This window comes from Thermothelomyces heterothallicus, assembly GCF_042370625.1.
Source record: "Thermothelomyces heterothallicus CBS 202.75 unplaced genomic scaffold P884_scaffold_2, whole genome shotgun sequence".
Lineage (NCBI taxonomy): Eukaryota > Fungi > Ascomycota > Sordariomycetes > Sordariales > Chaetomiaceae > Thermothelomyces > Thermothelomyces heterothallicus.
In genome coordinates, this window is record NW_027192563.1 from 826,166 (window position 1) to 847,720 (window position 21,555).

Consider the following 21,555-nt stretch of genomic DNA (forward strand, 5'->3'; position numbering starts at 1 on the left):
GCTCATTCTGATGCCCTCACTCTAAGGTTAAGTTTTTTTGTATACATTTTCCAGCATAGTACGTACCTTAGAGAGGTAGTGAGGTAGTGTAAATTTGACTGACCCCCACGCAACATGTGCGCCGGTGCAACGTCGGTGTGGGAAACTAAAGTAACAGGTGCGGCAGCACACACCACTCGCCCGGTGGTTTTGCTCCGCCGGGTTCCCGCATCGCTCGTCGCTCCCGCACCCGGGCCAGTACAGAGTGCAGGAAGTCGCCTTCTCTCCTCTTCTTTCCCAATCGGGCAGATCCGACGATGGAACTGAAACCCTCCTTCCCCTTCTCCCTCTGCTCCTTTTTACCCTCTCCTCCTCCTCCTACTCTCCTACCGTGGAGAATCCCGGGCGCTTCTGCAACCTAGTTTAACATGTTCTTCCCCCGCCTTTGGCTGCCCGGCCCGCGTGTGCGTCCCCTCGCTGCCGGGCCGCTACCTCATTGGCAGGGTAGTGAGTGACAGAGGATCGTCGTCTCCCTAGTTTAATTCATTGTTTCTTCTTCGTTTTCCCTTTCTCCTCCGTTTACCCCTCAAGGCGAGCCGCGCTGTCCCTCGTGACACCTGGCGTACAGTACACTCCAGTACGACCCGTTCACCTCGGTCTTGGAACGTCTCTCATGACACCAAGACGATGGCAACCCGATGGTTCGCGAGACATGGCTGTGTCACCCGATCCTGCAACCATAATAGATAAAAAAAAACATGGCAGTAGTGTACGATGACCATGGCATACACGATTCATGTACGTACGGACATCCATAGATGTGGTGTAATCCCAACCCTGGAATTCCCCATGTCGCTGCAGTGGCGGGAGGATCGGGGCCGGGGCCGGACCGTTCAGGCTCCTAACACGGGGCAGGGGACAGATAAACGGAACGGAGCGGGAGACTGGCAGCCCCGCCGCTCTTAGCGTAGGAGCAGTTAGCAGTTGCTCTCATGTCATGGACGTACGTATGTACACAGGTGCGGAATATAGACATACCGAAGGGACACTCATATATCAAACCGGTATACGCCGGCATAGAAAGAGCGACAAAGGATACAACACCAGAAACAGCATTACAACAACACGTTAGGAGTAGGCAGGAGGTATGCTCCACCAACAAGCAGCCAGGACACGGTATCGTCGTTTCAGGCCTCCATCCTGGTGGTGGGGAGGGCGGAAGCGAGCCGTCCCAGCAGCACAGGAAAGCCGCGATTCGACTTCTCGCGGCTACACGGCACCCAAGGACTGCCCAGCGGCTGGCCTGGTTTCCGAACAGGGAAATTCGCGGGGAGAGAGAGAGAGAGAGAGAGAGAGAGAGAGAGAGAGGAGTACTGCGGTATTTTAATCTTGTTTTATTTCTTCAAAGGGATAAACATCTAACTTGACAAATGGGCATACTCCTTATTAAATGCCCGCCCGATAACCATGCGCCGGACCTCGGACGTGCCCGCGCCAATCTCGTACAGCTTGGCGTCGCGCAGGATGCGCGAGGCAGGCATCTCCTCGACGTAGCCCATGCCGCCCAGGATCTGGATCGCGTCCAGGGCGCACTCGGTGGCGCGCTCGGCGGCGTACAGGATGGCGCCGGCGCAGTCGTGGGTGCGGATGAGCCCCTGCTCGTCGACGGCGCGGGCCGTCGCGTACGTGTAGGCGCGCGAGGCCTGCAGCTTGGTGTACATGTTGGCGAGGCGGCCCTGGACGAACTGGAAGTGGGCGACGGGCGTGCCGAACTGCTTGCGCGTGTGGCTGTAGGGCAGCGCCACGTCCAGGGCCGCCTGCATCAGACCCAGCGGGCCCGCGCTCAGGACCAGCCGCTCGAGGTCGAGCCCCTCCATCAGCACTCGCACGCCGCCGTTTACGGCCCCGAGGACGTTCTCGCGGGGCACAAAGAGGTTCTCGAAGACGAGCTCGCCCGTGTTGCTGCCGCGCATGCCCATCTTGTCGAGCTTGCGCAGGCAGGTAAAGCCGGGCGAGGCCGTGTCGACGATGAAGGCGGTGATGCCCTTGGACCCGCCGTCAGGAATGGTCTTGGCGTAGACGACCACCACGTCGGCGTCGGGCCCGTTGGTGATCCACATCTTGGAACCGTTGAGCACGTAGCCGCCGTCGACCTCGGTCGCGCGCGTGCGCATGCTGACCACGTCGCTGCCGGAGCCGGACTCGGACATGGCCAGGGCGCCCACCTTGCGGCCGGCGATCAGGTCCGGCAGGTACTTTTGCTTCTGGGCCGGGGTGCCGTTGAGTTGCAGCTGGTTGACGCAGAGCTGCGAGTGCGCCGCGTAGCTCAGCGCGATGGACCCGCTGGCCCGCGACAGCTCCTCCATCACCACGCAGTGCGCCTGGTAGCCCATCCCCAGTCCGCCCACGTCCTCGTCCGCCGTGATGCCGAGAAAGCCGGCCTCGCCCAGCTTGCCCCACATGTCGGCCGGGAAGTCGTTGTTCTTGTCGGTCGCCGCCGCCACCTCCTCGGTCAACTCGCGGCGGGTGAACTCTTGGACGCGCTCGCGCAGCTCGGCGAGGTCGCTCTGCGAGGGCGGCTGGAAGCCCTTGGGATGCTTAGACGAGGCATTGCGCCTTTGCTGGCGGGCGAATGCGAACGCTGCTGCTGGTGGTGCTGCCGCTGCCGCCGTTGATGGTACCCCAAAGCCGAATTGGCAACCGCGGGGGAATGCGGGGCTCGTCCTCGCTGCGCGCGACAGCGCTCGTGATATCGCTGAGCCTGGCATTGTGAGTTGATTGACTGACTTTGAGTTTGGAAAAAAACAAAAAAACAAAAGGAGATAGAAGCCAACTTGTCGATTTTGGTACTCTCACTTGTTCGGTGTTCTTTGGGGGCGGTCCCCTTTTCTTCGTTCCCCTTAAGCCGATGCTTCCCCTTCCCGAGGCCCCAAGTCGCATGCGCCCCTGCCAGGGGCAGCAGCAGGCCTTGCCTATGACATCGTTGGCTGTCAGCAGCCGCCAGACTGGGGCTCGGCTTACGCCGGTTTGCCTCGGGCCGTCCCCACACTCTACCCCAGGTTTTTTGGGGTAATACAGTGGAGGCCGGCATGCTTCCCTGACCTCTTGTTCTGCTGTCCCGCTTGGTATATTCGGCTTCCAAAAGCAATCGTGCACCATTGCACTCTCTCGCCTTGCCTGGGTTTCTGCCTAATGTTGTGATTGTAGCGGGACCTCACTTTCAATTGAACCCCGAGAATGTCGCTGTCAGCATCGTTGAGGGAGATGCTGCTCCTCTCCCGGCAATTGGGTCGTCAATGCGCCCGCCCGCGGTCACTGCGGCCCCGCAACCGCAACCCGGTCCTCCCCGGCGCCGCGACAACAAGACGAACGGTTGCAACCTTCAACGCGCCGCACCATGCAGGCGCCATATCCGTCATCAAGAGCAACATCGATACGAGCTCTGATGAATACAAGGAAAACGAGCGGCTCATGGGCGAGGCCATGGCCCGGTTGGACGAGTTGACCAAGAAGGTGCAGCAGGGCGGGCCGGCAAAGGCGAGGGAGAAGCACTTGGCGCGCAAGAAGATGCTCCCCAGGGACCGCATCACGGCGCTCATTGACCCCGGGACCACATTCCTCGAGCTGTCGCCGCTGGCCGGTCACGAGCTGTATCCCGAGGCCGAGGTACCGGCGGGCGGTGTCATCACCGGCGTTGGTGTGGTCGAGGGCGTCACCTGCATGATTGTCGCCAACGATAGCACCGTCAAGGGCGGGACGTACTATCCCATCACTGTCAAGAAACATCTCCGGGCGCAGGCCGTCGCCCAGGAGAACAGGCTACCGTAAGTTGCAAGCGAAGAGCTGCTCGGTCCATCCCGTCGCTGACCCCCCTTGGCGCACAGCTGCATCTACCTCGTCGACTCGGGCGGCGCCAACTTACCCCACCAGGCTGAGGTCTTTCCCGACCGCGAGCATTTCGGGCGCATCTTCTACAACCAAGCGCGTATGTCGGCCGCAGGGATACCGCAAATCGCGGTAGTCATGGGCCCCTGTACGGCTGGCGGCGCCTACGTTCCGGCCATGAGCGACGAAAGCATCATTGTGCAAGACCAGGGACACATCTTCCTTGCCGGGCCACCACTTGTCAAGGCAGCAACCGGCGAAGTCGTCAGCCCGGAGGAGCTTGGCGGCGGCAAGATGCACTCGTCCGTCTCGGGCGTGACGGACTACCTCGCCGTGGACGATGCACACGCCATCGTGCTCGCACGCCGGTCCATCAGCAACCTCAACTGGCCGACCAAGTCCGCCTCGACGCCGACTCCCAGCTTCTCCGAGCCGCTCTACGACCCCTCCGAGCTCCTCGGCATTGCCTCCACCAACCTGCGCAAGCCGATACCCATCCACGAGGTCATCGCGCGCATCGTCGACGGCTCAGCTTTTGCCGAATTCAAGCGCGACTACGGCACGACGCTCGTGACGGGCTTCGCCAGCATCTACGGCCACCGTGTGGGCATCGTGGCCAACAACGGCATCCTCTTCAGCAGCTCCTCCCTCAAGGGCGCGCACTTCATCGAGCTGTGCGCCCAGCGCGGCATCCCGCTCGTTTTCCTGCAGAACATCAGCGGCTTCATGGTCGGCCGGGACGCCGAGCGCGATGGCATCGCCAAGAACGGCGCCAAGCTGGTCACGGCCGTGGCGTGCGCTGACGTGCCCAAGTTCACCGTTGTCGTGGGCGGCAGCTACGGCGCCGGCAACTACGGCATGTGCGGCCGTGCCTACTCGCCCCGCTTCCTCTGGATGTGGCCCAATGCGAGGATCGGTGTCATGGGAGGCGAGCAGCTTGCCAGCGTCATGGAGACGGTCGGGCAGAAGGTCGACACTGGGCTGAAGGAGCGGATTGAACGGGAGAGCGATTGCGTCTTTTCGTCGGCGCGGCTGTGGGTAAGTACTCTCAACCTTGGCTTCGCTCCTGGCTTCTCAGCGCCCGATTTTGTTTTCTCTGCCGCTTCCCGGCTCAGGGAACTCGCTGACACGTGATGACTAGGACGATGGAATCATCCCGCCGCAGCATACGCGGCAATACCTGGGTCTCGGGTTGAATGCAGCAATGGGCGGCCGAAATGTTGTTACCCCTGGACAAACCAAGTTTGGCGTTTTCAGGATGTAACCTTGGCACGAGCCTCAACATCGATTCTGTAACAATGTGCCTATCTCAGACATGCTAGGATAGATATAGAGCACCGGGAGGCATATGGCATCTTGACAGGTTAGCAGATACATCCATACAATTTTGCATGTATCGATCCCAGCTCTAGATGCACTTCCATTCAAGGCAGCGCAAACCCATGCGCCGCCGATATCACAACCTTGCCGCTCCATAGCCCACTAACCAAAGCCTCGACCTGGGTTTCGGGAACGGCTTAGATCCAGAGACGGGCCGAGGCGATGATGGCCTGTCATGCACGGTCGCAGAAGCAACCGTGGCAATGGCGGTGTGCGGGACGGAGAGCCTTTCCGATTTGCGCCCCCAGCTTCTGCCCTTTTAGACTGATTTCAAAGAAGCGTCGATGTTGCCTCGCATTGGCCCAATCCAGTATGCTATGTTTAAGGTTTTTTAAGGTTATGTATGCAAAGGCATGCGATACTTGCGCGGAAGTAGTAGCGTACATAGTTAGCGTATACTACACCACAAATACATCCTGCACACACCATGGTTTTCATGGGAATTTTGGTATTCATGTCAGACGTCTCATTTCCGATGTCGCTCACTGTTTCGTCTCAGCGGCCCGCACACCCTTTCCCCTTCGGCGCTTGGGGTACGTTGTTGGGTGATATGCAAGGTAGATTTTGATCGTTCTCGTGACCTCGATGGCGGGGTGCGATGGCTCGTCAACCAGAAGGGCAAGCCGAGATTGCTCGCACTGCGTAAATAGTTCATCCGCTAAACCTCCGCTGGAAGATTCCATCCCATCAGAACCACAGGTGCAGACCCCAGGCTTTCAGCAAAGGTGCAGATCTGCCCCATGTTCATCCCTCCCGGGTCCACAATCCTGCTGAGAATGCTGGGTCTAGATTTCAGAAATGGCAAGCACCGACTCTGAGGGAAGTCGCGTATAACTACCCCTCCCTCGAAGCCAGAGGCCGGACGTGGCAACACGAACCACGCACTTCACGCAAACCTCCGAGTCGGCGGCGGAAAAGCGTCATTTCTTAACTTTTTTTTTTTGAGTTTGTCTGTTGCACCATCTGCATCCCGGAACGGACAGCAATCATGTCTCTACCAGTCGGGCGGATCCTCCGCAGCGCTGCGGGGCGTACCCCCACGCCCCGGATTCTCGGGAGGATTTGCGTCTCCACACACAGCATGAACCCGAGCCGGCTCCGACGAGCTCGGGATTTGGAGAGAAACCAAGCCGTTGCCGGGTTCCACACCGTTCCGGCAGCTCGTCGGCAGGACAGCAGCAGCAGCAACGACGGCCAAAACAACAACCGAAACAACAGACCCCAGAATACCACGCAGAATAAGCCGGCACATGACACACTAGCCCCGACGGCAGGCTCCTTTGCCCGGACCGATGAGTCCATCACAGTCGAGTACCCTCCCGAGCACCAGCTTCCGGCTTCCATGCCGGTAGAGGGTACAGACCGCGCTGGTGCCCACGTCTTCCCCACGCTCGCGACTTTTTCGTTGCAGGGCAAGGTTGCCGTTGTGACGGGAGGAGCCAGAGGGCTGGGCTTGGTGATGGGCCGTAAGTTGCCTAGGTTGCCATTATTATCTCCCCTTGCAGGTTGGGGTGAAAAGACGGAAGTGTGAATGGGCTAACAGGTTTACAGAGGGTATCGTCATTAGCGGGGCAGACCTAGCCCTCGTCGACCTGAACAGTATGTGTCATATCAACTGGCAACGCTACCTTAGGTACCTGGCTTTGCACTTAGCTAACTCCCTTTTTCAGAGGAGGAAGCCACCCGGCAAGCGCAGAACATTGTTGAGACCTTCCGGAAAGACCATCCAGATAAGAAGTCGGTCCATATTTCTGTCTTTTTTTAAACAACATAACCCCTGACCTCCTTTCTCTTCCTCCTGTCCATCACCGTCTAACCAGCTCTCCCCTATGCAGGCCCCCCAAGGTCACGGCTCACTACGCCGATGTGTCGGACCCGGAGAGCGTCGAGGCTTGCATCGCCGAGATCATCGCCGAGCACGGCCGGATTGACAACCTGGTGACCTCGGCTGGATTCACCGAGAACTTTGAGGCCGTCGCCTACCCGATCGACCGCATGCGCAAGCTATGGAGTGTTAACGTGGATGGGACGTATTTGTTTGCTACCGCTGTAGCGAGGCATCTGGTGAGTAGCTTTGCCTCTCCTTCCCCCGTTTGTGCTCACGGGTCTTTTGCGAGAAGGTGGAGGAATGGAAGACCGAAGACGACAAGTTCAAGGAGTTCAGCGAACGATGCTGAGCGGTGTTTTGTGCCGACTTGCTTCATCTCCTGGGCGCAATGGTTCGAGTCTTGCTGACGAGAGTGCAACACCAATGACTAGATGGCGCGCAAAGCCAAGGGCAGCATGGTGTTCATCGGCAGCATGAGCGGTGCCATCGTGAACGTCCCCCAGCCGCAAGCGTAAGTGCCAGACTCACAGGATCCTCGTCCCGCATACCCCGTTCTACCCTTCTCCCTCAAGCAAAGCACCGTGAATATCGAAACTGACTCGTCCGCGATTGCTTCCCCCAAAATGAAAACAGTCCCTACAACGCTGCCAAGGCAGCCGTTCGCCACCTGTGCGCTTCGCTCAGCGTTGAGTGGGCCAAGGCCGGCATCCGCGTGAACTGCATCTCACCGGGCTACATGCTCACAGCCTTGTAAGTACCAACTTCCTCAAACCACCGGGAGCCGCACCGGCCGTCAGGTCGTGCGTGCGTGCATGCGTGTGTGTGTGTGCTGCATCATACTGGCTCCCGGTGCGAGACGTGGCTGGTCGGTGCCTGCTGAAAGCTGACCCGCGAGGCAACAGGACGCAAAAGATCCTCGACGACAATCCGGACCTCAAACGGCAGTGGACCTCCCTGATCCCCCAGGGCCACATGGGCTCGCCCGAGGATTTGATGGGTCCCGTGGTCTTCTTGCTTTCGGACGCCTCGAGCTATGTAACGGGCGCTGATCTGCGTGTTGACGGCGGCTATACTGTGACATAACACCGGGCGGGTGCGGGGAACGGCATGGACATTAAGTGGGACGTAATTCTATATTGTACTGCATGTACATGCGTGATGACTAGGTATGTACCCTGGATGGTACGTATTACGACTGACGGCTTCTGGAGATCTGCGGCCTACCATCAACTCCTTCGCTCTCTCCTATTGGGAGCCGTCTCTCACTCTGTGTCTTCACTCGCACAGCTGTCTACGGATGCCAAGTCGGCCTAGCTAGACCTCCCTTTGTGTCTCACAAAAGAAAAACAAGATGCAGCCTAATATGGAATAGGTTGAAGGGCACCGCTTCCGCACCCCTCCGCTACGGTACAAGTAAACTACCTCCACCACGAACGAACCGTTCGAGAGCGTAGACCGCCTGGTGGCGATCGAGATGCCATGCATCAGTGGCGTACACTACAATTCCAATGTGTCACCCACCAACATTGCACTTCACGTCTCTCAGATCTCGCGTTCAGCCTCCCAGCTCCCCTTTCTTCCTCCCTCCCTGGCACATGGATCTAGATCATCCCGAGTGTGGGGCAAGTTTCGGCGAGCGAACCAGCCAACCATGATCATATCCTCACTCAGGAGTCACATCGCGAGGCACCACAACAGCTGAGCTGTAGCTACATGCACATACCTCTGCATGTGGAGTATGTACACACTCCAGCTCAGGAGCCAGGAGAACATCAGGATGCAGATGCGGAGACGGGGCTCAGATATACTGAGAGTGACTACATTCGGCCGGACGCCACGTCAGACCTAGCCATTTGGGATCGCACATCATCACCCCGTTTCGCAAGCGCCTACCTACCTCTTTCTGTGAGACGTACATGATCTCTATACCTCGGCCAACATAAGCCGAGTGTAGGCGAGGAGTGTGGGCGGGGGTGGTGAGGCTCCCGGACGCTACAATTCTTTCACATTGCCCTACCACTGGGCCGCCAGGGTTGAGGGCTCTCCCCTCGGAAAAAGCAGCGGCCCGGGAAGAGTGCAAATCCACGCGCTGGAAGAGAGCCCCACCTCCTACTCCGCGATCAGGTACCCTCCTGATATGGCGGTTATAAGATGACGGGCAGTGACAGTGATGCGAGGCGCTGGGGCCTGTCCATATCCCCTCTACTGCCGGAATATCACAGAAAGGGAAAATGACAATAAGCGCGAACCATTCGCTGAAAGTGTCGTTAAACTGTTCGTAGGTACTTCTATACTCCTTGGCTCTCGACCAGATGATTTGTTAGATGGGGTCCCGTGCGATGCTGCCAGATATGCTACTTGCCTGGCCGAAATCGAGCCAAGATTGCTCGATGGGCTCTAGAGAGCAGTCCTGGCCCCGACAAACCCATGCGATCAAAGTTATTACAAGTGCCCAAGTCGCTAGCAGACAGCGGCCATTCAAGTACAAGAGACACCGCGGAGGAGCGTCAGTCGCAAGTCTTCTGACCCTAATCTGATTGACTGGTGAGAAAGAAAAGCGTCGAATGGGCGGCTTGGGCTCTTGCGCATAGAATGCACTTAGCCTCCAGTGTTTGAGCAACACCTCGTGCACGCGGCGAGATTGTCGTTCATTGGTGTGATGTGATTGTAACGTCTGGGGGCCGGCTGGCTGGCCGGAGGAAGTCTTCAGGCGCTTGTAGTCATTCCCTGTCTCGTTGTGGAGCTGAGCAAAGACCAAAGACCTTGGGTTTGCACTTGAACGAATTGATCTATTCTGATACTCGACGAGCTGAGCCAAGATACCGATGTTACAACTGTTGAAATCCGGGGTTGGCCCGGTCGGCAGGGCCATGGGGAAGCTCTCTCACCAGGACCCAATTCGACAGGCCGGGCTCGTCAGCAACCGCAATGCGGTGATGGGGGGGCCTTTGGCTTCTTCGTCCCTTGCTCACGTCATGCTCGGGCTGACCAACAGCTGCATGGAAGAGCCTCCAGCCCGTGTTCCAGGAGGAGGAGGTCAGACGTGGGGGCGGCGCGACCCCGTTACACCAGCCGCGGCGATTGTTGCTATTCGGCGCGGAATCGGACAGAAAGGGTCCTTCCAGAAGCAACGGCATACTGCCTTGGTGTAGCAACCCAACGTTTCGCAGATGGGAAAGAGAGGCGTTGTGTGCGGGGTCAAAGGCAGCCAAATCCGTAACCGTGTGATGTGGATTCGTGAGTATGTAAGTTACATTACATACACTCTTGATACGCACTTAGGTAGGTACCTACACAGTAAGCTAAAGTTTGCAGCCAAAGGTGCAATGTGCCCGCGAGTAGTGTAGGGCGGGTTGTCTGTGACCTTCCGTGCGGACGGCCGAGGAGGGCTTGGCTCCAGTGTCACCTTCAATCCACGTGCCTGCATTGACCCCGTCAGGTGATGTTTGCCATTGTCTCGCCTTGCGGAGATACAGCAGGTCCCATGCTGGAGTCGGCACAGAGGACGGAACTTGCGGACGGTGGCAAAAAGAAAAAGAAAGAAACGAGAGATCACGTTGGCTCTAGGTTCCAAGAGTAATGAGACGATTCCCAGATTTTCTACCGAGCGAGTAGCAACCTCAGCCAAGCAAATTGATCATCATCCGGAGGTAGCCGACCAGGCGCTCCTTGTCGTCTCGTCCCTTCTCTCTTATCCGAAGTTCGTGATTCTTGCGCGAACTCAAAGTAAGCAGCTGCGAATTTGTTCCGGAGGCACCTGCCCAATTCGCAACGCCGCGGCTGGGGCGGACAAGATGCTGAGCACGCCCGTTTTTATCGGCGTGTTACGCAGTAGAAGCGTTAGAGCCGGGGAAAATGGAATTGTCACGGTCGTGATGGGCATGCGTTTATCAAATCAATCCCCCTGGAGACACATCGCCGCGTGACAGCTGCCCGAGTGAGTGGCATTCGAGACACCCCACAAACACCAAGGCCCAGGAACCCCCCAGCAACGCTAATCAGGAAGTGCTTCGCAACACCCTGGTCCCTGTAGCCATCACCGGTCAGCAGGGGAACGGGAAGGCTGCATATACGTTGCCTTCCACATCTGTTTGGCAATTTACGTCCGAGAGTGAAATTGTCTCGAATTCTTCACTTCGCGCCTTCTCGAGCAGCCAGGCAGCCAGTAGCGGCCAGCACTTTGGTCAGCCATTCATTTTCTCCTTTCCGCCGCTCGTTCCTCTGGCAAGGTCGGCTGACTGGATCGCTCCTGGCCCGAGGTGGCCGTTTCTTTTTTGCAGGGTGTGCCTCCCTCAAACACCGCCGCGCATGAACTCGGCAAACTCCGGTCTCTTCGGTGTCTCCTCTCGGATTGAATCGAATCCGCCAAACAAGCTCGAACACTCACTCTTCCGTGTTGGGCAACAACTTCCCTATATTTTCTCGTCATCTTGGGCCCAGGACAGTGGGCCGGATCTGGGGTCGACAGATTAGGGTTTAGAAGGGCGGCGGTGAAGAAGAATTCTCCACTCGTCCCAGCCCGCCGTCGGGCCCCAAGAGCCTTTGAACGGCGTGTGGTGCATTGTAAGTGTCTGACAACCCCCTCCCCTCCTTCCTGTACCCAACCTGAGCCACACGGCACAGAAAGCCCAGACGATGATGGTTGGTGCCTTTGGTTGGCACAACGGGATAAGAAGAAAGTCGCGCGGCGGGCAGGAGCTTCGTGGGTTTGCATTCTTGTCATCGGAGCTATCCGTCCAGGTTGCCGGCTTGCTGGCCTGTTTGCGACAAGAGTCACCTCCAACCTCCATGGCAGAGAGACCCTCTTCACTCCTCCGCGTCCTGGGCCCTACGCCCAGACGGCGACCACGTCACCGTGGTCGGGTCTGCCAGGCCCTCTACGTGCCTCCCCCACCCTTTTCCTCCAGCTGAAGGCCCCATATCCTTACCTCACACCCTCGCACACCTAAGAAACCATTCATCCCATTGGTGGAGCATTCTGCGAGCCAGTATTGTTTTTTTTTTGGTGAGAGACTAACTATCACCAAGACCTGATACTACACCGAACCTCTATCATCTGTGACTTAAAATCCCTCTTTTGAGGGTTCTCCGGCTAGAAGGCGCCGTATCTCACCTCATGCGTGCCTTGCCGTAAGGCACGGAAAACGAGTGGGACCGAACTGCCTGGAGCTCTGCGCAAGCCATGGTCTCGCGGCATCCACGAAGCGCCGACTGTCTGCTAGACCGCCGCGACTTGCCAACCCAAGGGCGACCACATCCAAAATGGGCGCGGTGATGCCCGTAGGCTTTTTCGAAAACACCAAAGAAATCTATGCTGAAATAGCGAGCTATCCCGTAGTCCCCCCTGAGAAGATTAGACAATACTGGAATGGTAATTCCTATTGATTTGTTACAGATATGCTCCGCTCGAATAGCTGAACTAACTCGCTTACCAGTTTACACAACTACATTCCGAAGGTTGTTCGACCCTAGCGCATTCCGCCTTGAGAACTTCTGGTGGCACGTCTGGGGAAGTGCCAGGTTACGAAACCTCAGTGGTCCAGAGCTTGCCAGGCTCTTCGAGGAGTTTTCGAACGGTCCGACAGTCGTTCCGTTACCTTCACTTGCCGACCGGTTCAAGCGGCCAAAGGTACGCTGTTGTGCAGCCTGTGGTGGCATGCGAATGCTAATTCGGCTGCTTTCAGGCGCCTGGCCCAAGTCACAGAGCTGAAGGTCACGGCAACGAGTCGACCCCATCCCTACGCGATGCTTCAGACCAAGGATCTGCCCCTTCGGGCGGAAAGAAGGGGTTGACACCTTCTTCCTCGAGGCCACCACCGCCGCACCCAATTCTGAAGAAGTCGAGGGGGCCGTCCTCATCGGGTCCTCGACCCACTGCACGATTCGCCTCGCCGCCCGCTTCTGGTGAAGAAGCCGTACATGATGGCGAAGCCGTATCATCAAGCACGGCCTCGGTAACCACTTCGGAAATGCCTCCCCCACCGCTGCCCTTGTCGGTAAAGCAGAGACAAAACACTGCTTCCGCGAGCTCTCCTCCTGCGTCGAACCTCACCGAGACGACAGGAAGGAAGCAACCAGCAGTCGCGCCCGCGGCAGACATGCCACCTCCACCGGTTTCTCTCCCAGTGGGCGAGAAACCTGTACCCACTCTCGGAAAGAAGGTTGTGGCGACCACTGCAGCATCTAAGCGGCGGCCTGTTATGGTCCGCAGACCAAGCTCACAATCGTCCACAGGGTCAGATTCGAATCAGCGAGTGGTGGCGGGCTTGGGCACGGCTTCTAAGCGCTCAGCATCTAAGCGATATTCAACTCCCAACCCCCCTCAGATGTCTGGGCAGGGGTCATCGTCATCGCAAACCAGCGATTCCGGCCTAAGCATTAAAGCTGTTGGAAAGCGCCGAGCAAATCCAGGAGCCGTCAAGGGGTCCACTTCTCAGACTTTCACCGTCGAGGCCGAGGGGCAGTCCGACCAAGCTGAAACAGAGCAGCAATCGCGTCCACCCAGCCCGCAACGGAGATCAACATGGGATGTCAGGGATAGCGTTGTATACAATGAGGCTGCCGAAGGCCGGCAAGAAACCTTCCAACAACGTTTAGCGGCCCCTCCCCGAGCCGCTCCGCCGCCAGTCGCGGGATTCGTGGTAGACCAGGTATTTGGGTACGCAGCACCTCCCATGGTTCGTTCACGTTCGAGCAATACAGACCGCCCACATCGGCCTCGAGAGCCTGGCGTTGCACTTCTCCCGTCGCAGCCCACAAGTAGTGTGGCAATGGTCACCGCAACCGCCCGAGGCCAGTTTGACTCGGAGACGGTGACGTCGGATCCCGCTGTCCCCGAGGCGAGGAACATACCTGATCGGGTCATGCTCGGCTCGCGACCGTCATTTTCGATGCTTGACCAGCAACTCAAGCCGACGCCTCCCAGTCCCGTGCCGGCGATTCCCTTTGGACGGTCAAAGAGCGAGCTTACTCTGCTCTTGGCGCGCGGTGGCAAGCCTCGAAAGGGAGAAGACAAGTAGATGCACATCTCAGCCATACTGAGGCGATTTGCACCATACGCAACATAGGGTAGGACAGTCGGTGTTTTGAACACCCAATGCGTTTTGTAGGGAACTGGAGTCATTCGGGCAGCGTTTTAGGGCATGATGTGCAAGGGCACTCACCGACCTTTCAAGTAATCATATCATCTGCATAGCATTCGGCGTCTTAGGGGCATATGAACGGCCTAGGTCCTTTCTCAAGCCTTCCCTTATCTGCCAAAAAGGTTGAATGGCGATCCTTCCGCAAGAAGGAGACGATAAGATGAGCAGTCTATGTTCCAAGATGGCCCTGGATCCTACATCCCGACAGCCCAAACACCTGCACATTTTGATGGACAGGGCAATTAGTATATACATTTACCCAGGCACATTCATATGCAAGTCCCACAGCATTCTTGCAAACTGATTTGCAATTGTTGATGGTGTAAACATTCATGTCGACAACTCTCTCCCGCAAGACAGATGAGATCCAGACTTTCCTTTCCAACAATGGGGTATATACGCGTGCTATAACGATTTCTTGCCTGAATGGTGCTGTATCTCCCGTCGAGATTGAAGTTCCGAGCGATTTAACTGTCGCGAGCTCCACCTCCTCCCTACCGCGCGACTCACGATTTAAACGTTTCCCTTTGTCCCTGCGCCAGACAAGAGCTGACTCCAGTCTTCCATTACCCCGAATTAATCATTAAGGTGCAGCATCTTCCTCAACGCGCCGAATCTCTTCCTTCTCGTCGTTGAAGACGCGCCCGCCAGGCTGCCCTCCAAAACAGACCCATCCACACTCCCTCCATCGCCGCCACCACCACCACCAACACGACCACCGCCACTGCCAACGTCCATGCCCATAGACGCGGCTCTTCGCCGGGGGTGAAGATGAAAGAACCCACCGCCGCCGCCGCAGAGCGTCCTGGTACCCAGGCTACCAGACAATGAGCTGCCGGTGGCGCGCTTCGCCAGCGGCTGATGCTGCGCAGGGCCGAAGGCGCCGACACCCCCATCATCCCCATCGCCGTTTATGAGCATGTCGATTGCGGCGACGCCGGCACCGCCACTGGCACCACCGTTACCATTACCATTACCAACGCCTACAGGAGGATGGGGGGAAGAAGGAGTAGATGAAGGAGGAGCATCGGGCACAGGGCCCCCTGCGTCCGAGGGGGCCGCCGCCGACTTGGACGCCACGCCGACCCACGAAGCGCGACGACCGCTGCTCCAGCGCTTCTGCAACCGCGGGCTCCTGCGCGACGACGACGACGACGACGACGACGGCGGCGGCGGCAGTGCCGCCTCATCATGCCCGTCCTCGCGCTCGTTCTCCGTCTCCTCCAAGTCGTCGTCATCGTCGTCGTCGTCGTCGTCGTCGTCGTCGTCCCCCCCCCGGCCGCGTCTCCGGATCGCCTCGAGCTGGTCGACGCTGCGTTCCAGCCTGGTATCCCGCCGCGCCGCGCTCTCGCTGATCTCAGGCCGGACGATCTTGGTAGTAGTAGTAGTGGTGGTGGTGGTGGCGGTGGTGGAGGGGCCGCTGTCCCGCCTGCGGTGGAGGGGCCGCAGGACCGACCAGAGGATGCTCCTCCGTCGCGAGCTGCGGGGGGCTTCGTTCTTGCTGTCGCCATTTGGTCGGGAGGGAAGGGAGGAGGAGGGCGGGTGATTCGAGGCGGGGAGCAGTTGACCCTTTCCGGAGCGGGCGCGGCGGAGGGTGTTCCTCGCTGTGCCGTCCGGCGACATCGGGCCCGCGGCGGCGTTGCCATGGCGCTCCTGTATCGCTGCTCCCCCGCTGGGGCCTTGGGATCCTTCACTGCTCTCTTCCAGCTCCTCCGGCAGGGCGGTGCTCGCGACGGAGCTTTCCTTGCGCAGGTGTCGGTTGCCGGAGACTGGATATGCACGCGAGGCGGGGATCGGCACGACAGGTTCGTCGTCATCGCTCGAGTCCTCGAAGCGACTCCGGAAGCCTGATCTGAAGGCAGCATCGTCCCCTTCTTCGTCACTTGAATCGGCTAGCCGGCTCGGGCGTACTTCCCGTTTAGGACCCTTTCGACCACTCTTCTTGGCCCCGCCGTACGGAAGGCTGAAGCTGGGCAATCGGATACCATGGGACGACGTTTGTTTTCCGGTGGAGGGGCCCCGTAGCGTAGTGCGCATTCGAGACGCTGGGGAAGAGACGGAGCTCCCGGGGGACGGGGCCCTCGACGAGAACCTCTTGGTGGCATGATCCCCGCTTACGGTTGACGGGGGCGATGTTGGTCTCAGAGACTGACGAAATCCGAAACCTTTCTTCCCGCTGGACCGCGACCGTTTAAAGCTGCTTTCGCTTCCCGTAGAACTCCGTCTCCCGAGAGGGGGTTGAATAACTTCTACTTGTGTCGCCGACCTGCGATGTCCTGTCTTTGGAGCAGGAACAGCAAGGGCGGCGGGGTATGACTCCGGTCGCTTGGACCTTGTTCGTGCTTCTGTTGGTCGGTTCTCACGGTTGCTCGCGTTCAGACCGTCCGCACGCATTGACGTCCGTAGACGCGACCCTGCGACAGGGGCGACTGGAGTCTCCTGGCGCGGTTCGTCACGCATGCTCTTCCGCACGGCTGGAATTGCCAGATCACCCTCTCCTGCCCACCGCTCCCCGGGCTTGATCATATAGGTGCGGTCTGGGTCCGCTGGCCTCACTAGTTTTTGTGGTGCCATCATTTGCTGCGCCATCTGGGCGGCCGACGCTTTCCGTTCAGATTCTCTCCGCTCGACCGTCTTCTTCTCCGGTCTCGTCTCGGGTTGTTCCTCTTCTTTCTCTCCTTCGGTTCCTGCCTCTTCCAAGGCCTCCTTCTCCAGCAAGGCACGTTTCTCGGCCGTGAGGCTTCTCCAGAATGCCTTTGCTTTCTCCCAATCGTCGTCCTGAGGGTCCGGTGCGGCCGGTGACTGGACGGCGGTTGTTGCCGAAGGAGCTCCTGTTTGGGGTTGAGGCATTCCTCCCGGGGCTGCCTGGTTTGGAGCTTCTGTCGAGACCTGACTTGGGGCTTCTTTGGGGACCCGTTCAGGCTGGGAAGCTGGACGAGGGCTTTGCTGAAGTGGGCTTTCCAAGACGGCGTCGAGTGGCTGAAACTCTTCGCCTTCTATTTCCGAGAGGTCTTCGTAAGCATCGCTGTAGATATCGCTATCTGAATCGCTCGGACTCTCTGCTGCAGGGGGTTGAGGCGTGCGTTCAGGGTGCTCATCTTGCTGAGTGGTCTCAGCCGGCTCGATGACGGTTGCGTCGCCCGAGTCGTCCTTGTCGGCTGACGGGACTGACTGGTCCGAATCATCATTGGGAAACCCTCCGGGAACATCCATGAAATATTGCCCAGATGAGCCATTCCCTGTGCCAGGAGGTGTCGGCTGCGAGATGGATATCTCGGGTATCTGCGGCCTCTCCTCCAACGCGACCTGCCGCTGCACGGAGGCGACCGGAGGCGAGACCACTTCGCTCTCCGAACCTGTCGTTGAGTTCTCAACGGGTGCTTTGTGCTCCTCGGTGGGCAGACCTGCCGGCGGTTCGGAGCGCGGTTCTGCCACTTGGCTCGGTGGAGTGGCTGGATGCGGATCGAACTCGGAACTGAGCAATGAGCTGGTATCAGAAGTGTCACTAAAGTAGCCTGTGCCTTCCACGCTGGTAACGATGGGCGGCAATGGCTCCCTATGCTGCAGAGTGTCTTGGGGGATCCCGCTCGTTTTCTCGGCCCCTGCAGCCTCTGTGGACAAGACTGTGCCGAGGGCGTGATCGCTACTTGCGCCCAGCGGCGGGCTGGGAAGCAGCGGCGTTCGTGAAGAATATCTCGTCTCTCCTTTGGGCCGGACGAGTGGTCGCTCGAGTTCCTCTGTGCCCGTGTCACGAGGCTTCCTGCCTCTCACGCTGCCAAAACTGGGCAGAGCCGGCCGAGGCATCATCACAAAGTCATCGTCAAATGGCGCCGATACATGATTTCGGGCATTGTTGCCCAGCCAACTGTGGCGGTCCGAACACGGCCGGCTGGTGGTCAAGGGCGAGTCATTCTGGTTGATAGAGGCCGGTTCATCCGCCCCCTCTTTTGCGTTGTCATCAAAGCTAACGCGAACAGACTTCTTGCGTGACACAGGGGCCTCTTGGCTGGCGCTCCCGGAGATCTCCGAAGTGTCGTCGGAGGGCGATGTGCACTCGGGCGGGTTGGTTTGTTTCATAGCCGACTTGCGCGGCGAGCTCGATCGGGGCGGAGGGGAGTGCTTGACCGTCAGACTATCCTGCACAGGGCCGAAATGGGCCTGCCGGATAGGGCTGTTGGAATGCGTCCGCTGACGCAAGACGTGCGCAACCCTCCCCTGCTCCGCCGCGTCGGACAGGGGCTTCCTGTCGTTGGAGATATCAACCAGGTCAAGGCTGGCATTCTGGTCGACCTGGCTGGCTGGGTGATGTCCAAAAGGGCGCCTCGTCGCCGCGCCGACATTTTGCGGCGGCGTCATGGGTACGCGAGCTTCCTGAGCAACAATCCCGGTCTGCGCTCTCTGCCGCGACGACGGTACCGCATCAAGAGTATCTAGGGTGATCGCCAGGCCTCTCTCTTCGCCCTTGGCCTCTTCTGGTTCTGGCTTCTCCTGAATCACAGAAGGCTGTCTCCTCACGACGAAGAACTGTGCCCCGTCTGGAACAACCGAGGCGGCCGGACTGGTGACAGCCCGGGAACGGGTACGGGCCTGATCGACGGCCATTTCGGCGGCCGGCTGCCCGAGCTTCTCTGTGATCGAGTTTGGAGGACCCGCGACCAAGTCTTCCGGATATTCCCCGGCATCCCTTTGGCTGCCCTGGGGCCGGCCTGGCCCCTTTGGCTGTCGTGGTCGCACAGAAGGCTGCGGCTGATCCTGGGACGCAAGGTTCGAGGGCTGGGCTTTCGCGGCGGAGGAAGTGCGAGATGTTTCGGCGTCGGTGCGGCTCATTGTACCCGCAGCCAGATGCGAACCAGCCCTCTGCGGAGTTCTCTTCTTCTTGGGACCTGTCGGTTGCGATGAGATGCCGGACAACAGAGCCTGCTGAGCATGTTCAACCGCGAGCAGATCTGCCTGCCGTACCATCCTCCGCGAATTCGCATCGTACACCAGCTCCTGGTCTGCGGAAGTGGAGTTGGGTTGTCCTCTTGTCGACGGCGCGGCGGATTGCCTCGTTGGCGGTGGATGTTTGGTCGTCCGTGTTGTTGATGGTTGATGGTCTCGAAGTGCTGCCGGCGCCGGGTCCGTCTGAGATGATGCCTGGGTAGTTGAGCTCGCCTCGGCGGCTGGCAAGACGGTGGTAGAACCCCGCCTCGTCCGCGTTGGGTAGGAGAAATTGATGGAGGAGGCCTGGCTGCCCGGCCGTGCTCCCTCCGAATGATCCTCCTCCCGTGCCACCACCGGCAGCGGGCTCGACGGGGGGCTAGCCATTGCCGGATCTGTCCTGCGCACACTCCCAAGGTCTCCCAGCCTCGCGGCGCCAAACCAGGATGGCGCATCCCCTGAAGCAAGCTTCTGGGAGGCGAGCCGCACCGGGGTGCTGCTCATGCGGATGTTGTTGGTAAACCGACCGGCCTGCCCCGATGTCACAGCATCCATATCTCGGGGCAGCGCCGGGACGGGCGGCGGCGGATCGTCGTTGAGAGACTGGCTGCGCTGTTGTCCCGAGGCGCTGCTCCCGGGGCGGTTCGGGCTGGGAGTTCGGAATGTTCGCTCGGCCATTGACCCGCTACTGCTATGCCTGCGCAGTCCTGTCGCGTCTCGGGTCCGCTCTGGCGCCGTGCGCGTCGAAGCAACGGACGCGCTCCGTCGCATCGTCCTTTTCGTCTGGACATCGGCTACGCGAGTTGGCGTCGTCGGCCGCGCGCGGAGGGCAGCGGCCGCGGCAGAGGCCGACAAGGAAGAACTCGACTCATGGCGTCTGAAAACGGCGGCGGCGGCGGTAGCAGCTTCGGGGTTTGCGGTTGCCGCTGTGAGAGGCTGTCCAACGAGTGGCATTATTCACACATTAGCAGGCCAAACATTCGCGACGGCACTGTGATGGACACCGGGGTGGGTAGCAGAGTGATGTTATGCTATGCGACAAGATCGGCGCTCGAGACGGAAATTCAACACCGCAAGCACGCCAAGACTGAACGAAGGGGTAGGTCTCCCGGGACAAGAAGCTTTCCAAAGGAACGGTTAAGGTGCAATGACGACATACCGGGTTCAATGCGCGATGCCTGCGGGAGCGGGAGCCAAACATCCTTGCAGATGATACTCGGCCGACCCGGGCGTGCAGTGGGCGACTTCACTTGTGGGGGTCATAAGGATGATTTGTTGGATGCGGGATGCCTTGAGCGACTTGCGCGACGACGAAATTGACTTTGCGACACCTTTTTTTTTTTTTTTCTCTCTTCTTCTTCTTCTTCTTTTTGCGAAATGCCAAAGTTCGCCGGAGACGGGCTGGGCGAAGAAGGATCGGGGGGGGGGGGGGGGGAACGTTCAACCCACACAGCCAAAGGTCCCCTGCTGTTTTGTCGACCAGGTCGTTGCGCGTTGCGCACGGCAGTCCGTCGATCAGTCGCGGGTGGAGACTTGGTGCACTGCCTGCTTCGCGCAGGAGTCGAGGAAACGGTATCGTACCTGCATGTACAGATTACATACAGTACACGAACGCTGATTAGTTACCGGTATCAATAACTACGTGACCTACCATTCCAAACGAATCGAGTCTCCTCCCCCATGTGGCGCCATCGAGGAAGCACACACAAGAAACGTTTCAAAAAATGTATAAGCCGTAGTTACTCGTATGTATATAACTACTTTGTATATATATATGTATGTACATACCGATGTGGTCGATCTGTAAACCTTCTATGCAACCAAGACCTCGCTTGATCTCACCAGCCTCTCGGCCGACTGCCGCGTGTCCGTCTGAACTGTTCCTCTCTAACCAAATCACAGAAACGCGATCATTGGTGATTAGGTTTAGGAATGACCGGCTGATACCCGGTGCAGAGAGCCCCTAGGGAAGCAGAAGTTAAGGTATCCACTTACCCGCCCAACGTGTTCACGATGATCCATGGAAAAACCCAACGCAGTACATACCGGCATCGAGTTGTCGTGTTACCTTGCTTCTGGTGACCCCCTGCATTGCATGCATGATACAGGTTACAGGATGCCCAACAGCATTGTCAGGTAAAATTTACATACCATATGTACCGGAGGAGTCGGGAACACACCGCATGCTCTTGCAAGGCAGAATCCACAGTGGCCGGCTATGACGCAATGAGCGCAACATGTGCCAGTTTTTGCCGACCCACCCCGAGGTTGTAAAGGAAAGGCAATGGATACTATCGCGTCATGACATGAAAAGTCTCGTCATTTTCGCTGTACAACTACAGTACTGGCTAGCTGTCCACGGCCACAAGAGAACAACCAGGGTCAACAGGTTGGTGAGCGAACGCTCGGCGGCCGCAGACT

General features: G+C 58.6%; 5 protein-coding genes across 5 annotated transcripts; 3 read left to right on the forward strand and 2 right to left on the reverse strand.

Moving 5' to 3' along the window:
- Positions 1-1,355: 1,355 nt before the first annotated feature.
- P884DRAFT_254779 (acyl-CoA dehydrogenase/oxidase) lies at positions 1,356-2,868 on the reverse strand. Its single transcript, XM_069440923.1, has one exon. It carries the CDS (start codon positions 2,745-2,747, stop codon positions 1,398-1,400), a length of 1,350 nt encoding a protein of 449 aa, XP_069301090.1. The 5' UTR covers positions 2,748-2,868; the 3' UTR covers positions 1,356-1,397.
- A 348-nt stretch (positions 2,869-3,216) lies between these two features.
- P884DRAFT_191666 (carboxyl transferase domain-containing protein) lies at positions 3,217-4,998 on the forward strand (the record flags this gene model as incomplete). Its single annotated transcript, XM_069437602.1, has 2 exons — positions 3,217-3,803; positions 3,864-4,998. 2 exons carry the CDS (start codon positions 3,217-3,219, stop codon positions 4,996-4,998), a joined length of 1,722 nt encoding a protein of 573 aa, XP_069301091.1.
- Positions 4,999-6,046: 1,048 nt separating this feature from the next.
- On the forward strand, positions 6,047-8,479 carry P884DRAFT_254781 (uncharacterized protein). The gene is made up of 7 exons (XM_069440924.1): positions 6,047-6,710; positions 6,796-6,843; positions 6,915-6,981; positions 7,080-7,308; positions 7,504-7,583; positions 7,706-7,822; positions 7,975-8,479. The coding sequence occupies exons 1-7, from the start codon at positions 6,233-6,235 to the stop codon at positions 8,153-8,155; spliced, it is 1,200 nt and encodes a 399-aa protein (XP_069301092.1). The 5' UTR covers positions 6,047-6,232; the 3' UTR covers positions 8,156-8,479.
- Positions 8,480-11,881: 3,402 nt separating this feature from the next.
- P884DRAFT_216583 (uncharacterized protein) lies at positions 11,882-14,500 on the forward strand. Its single transcript, XM_069439319.1, has 3 exons — positions 11,882-12,443; positions 12,508-12,701; positions 12,757-14,500. The coding sequence occupies exons 1-3, from the start codon at positions 12,335-12,337 to the stop codon at positions 14,089-14,091; spliced, it is 1,638 nt and encodes a 545-aa protein (XP_069301093.1). The 5' UTR covers positions 11,882-12,334; the 3' UTR covers positions 14,092-14,500.
- Positions 14,501-14,536: 36 nt separating this feature from the next.
- P884DRAFT_289421 (uncharacterized protein) lies at positions 14,537-20,481 on the reverse strand. The gene is made up of 2 exons (XM_069443998.1): positions 20,294-20,481; positions 14,537-20,070 (listed from the first exon to the last, which is right to left on the reverse strand). Exons 1-2 carry the CDS (start codon positions 20,333-20,335, stop codon positions 14,791-14,793), a joined length of 5,322 nt encoding a protein of 1,773 aa, XP_069301094.1. The 5' UTR covers positions 20,336-20,481; the 3' UTR covers positions 14,537-14,790.
- Between the last annotated feature and the right edge of the window lie 1,074 nt (positions 20,482-21,555).

Excerpts from the sequence above, each read along its gene's own strand:
- P884DRAFT_254779 (XM_069440923.1), bottom strand. The coding sequence starts at position 2,747 with ATGCCAGGCTCAGCGATATCACGAGCGCTGTCGCGCGCAGCGAGGACG.
- P884DRAFT_254781 (XM_069440924.1), top strand. The coding sequence starts at position 6,233 with ATGTCTCTACCAGTCGGGCGGATCCTCCGCAGCGCTGCGGGGCGTACC. Across the intron at positions 7,309-7,503 it reads CCGCTGTAGCGAGGCATCTG|ATGGCGCGCAAAGCCAAGGG; the intron begins GTGAGTAGCTTT and ends ACCAATGACTAG. Across the intron at positions 7,823-7,974 it reads GGCTACATGCTCACAGCCTT|GACGCAAAAGATCCTCGACG; the intron begins GTAAGTACCAAC and ends GCGAGGCAACAG.
- P884DRAFT_216583 (XM_069439319.1), top strand. The coding sequence starts at position 12,335 with ATGGGCGCGGTGATGCCCGTAGGCTTTTTCGAAAACACCAAAGAAATC. Across the intron at positions 12,444-12,507 it reads GATTAGACAATACTGGAATG|TTTACACAACTACATTCCGA; the intron begins GTAATTCCTATT and ends CTCGCTTACCAG. Across the intron at positions 12,702-12,756 it reads ACCGGTTCAAGCGGCCAAAG|GCGCCTGGCCCAAGTCACAG; the intron begins GTACGCTGTTGT and ends GGCTGCTTTCAG.
- P884DRAFT_289421 (XM_069443998.1), bottom strand. The coding sequence starts at position 20,335 with ATGTTTGGCTCCCGCTCCCGCAGGCATCGCGCATTGAACCCG. Across the intron at positions 20,071-20,293 it reads GGCATCGCGCATTGAACCCG|CCTCTCACAGCGGCAACCGC; the intron begins GTATGTCGTCAT and ends CTCGTTGGACAG.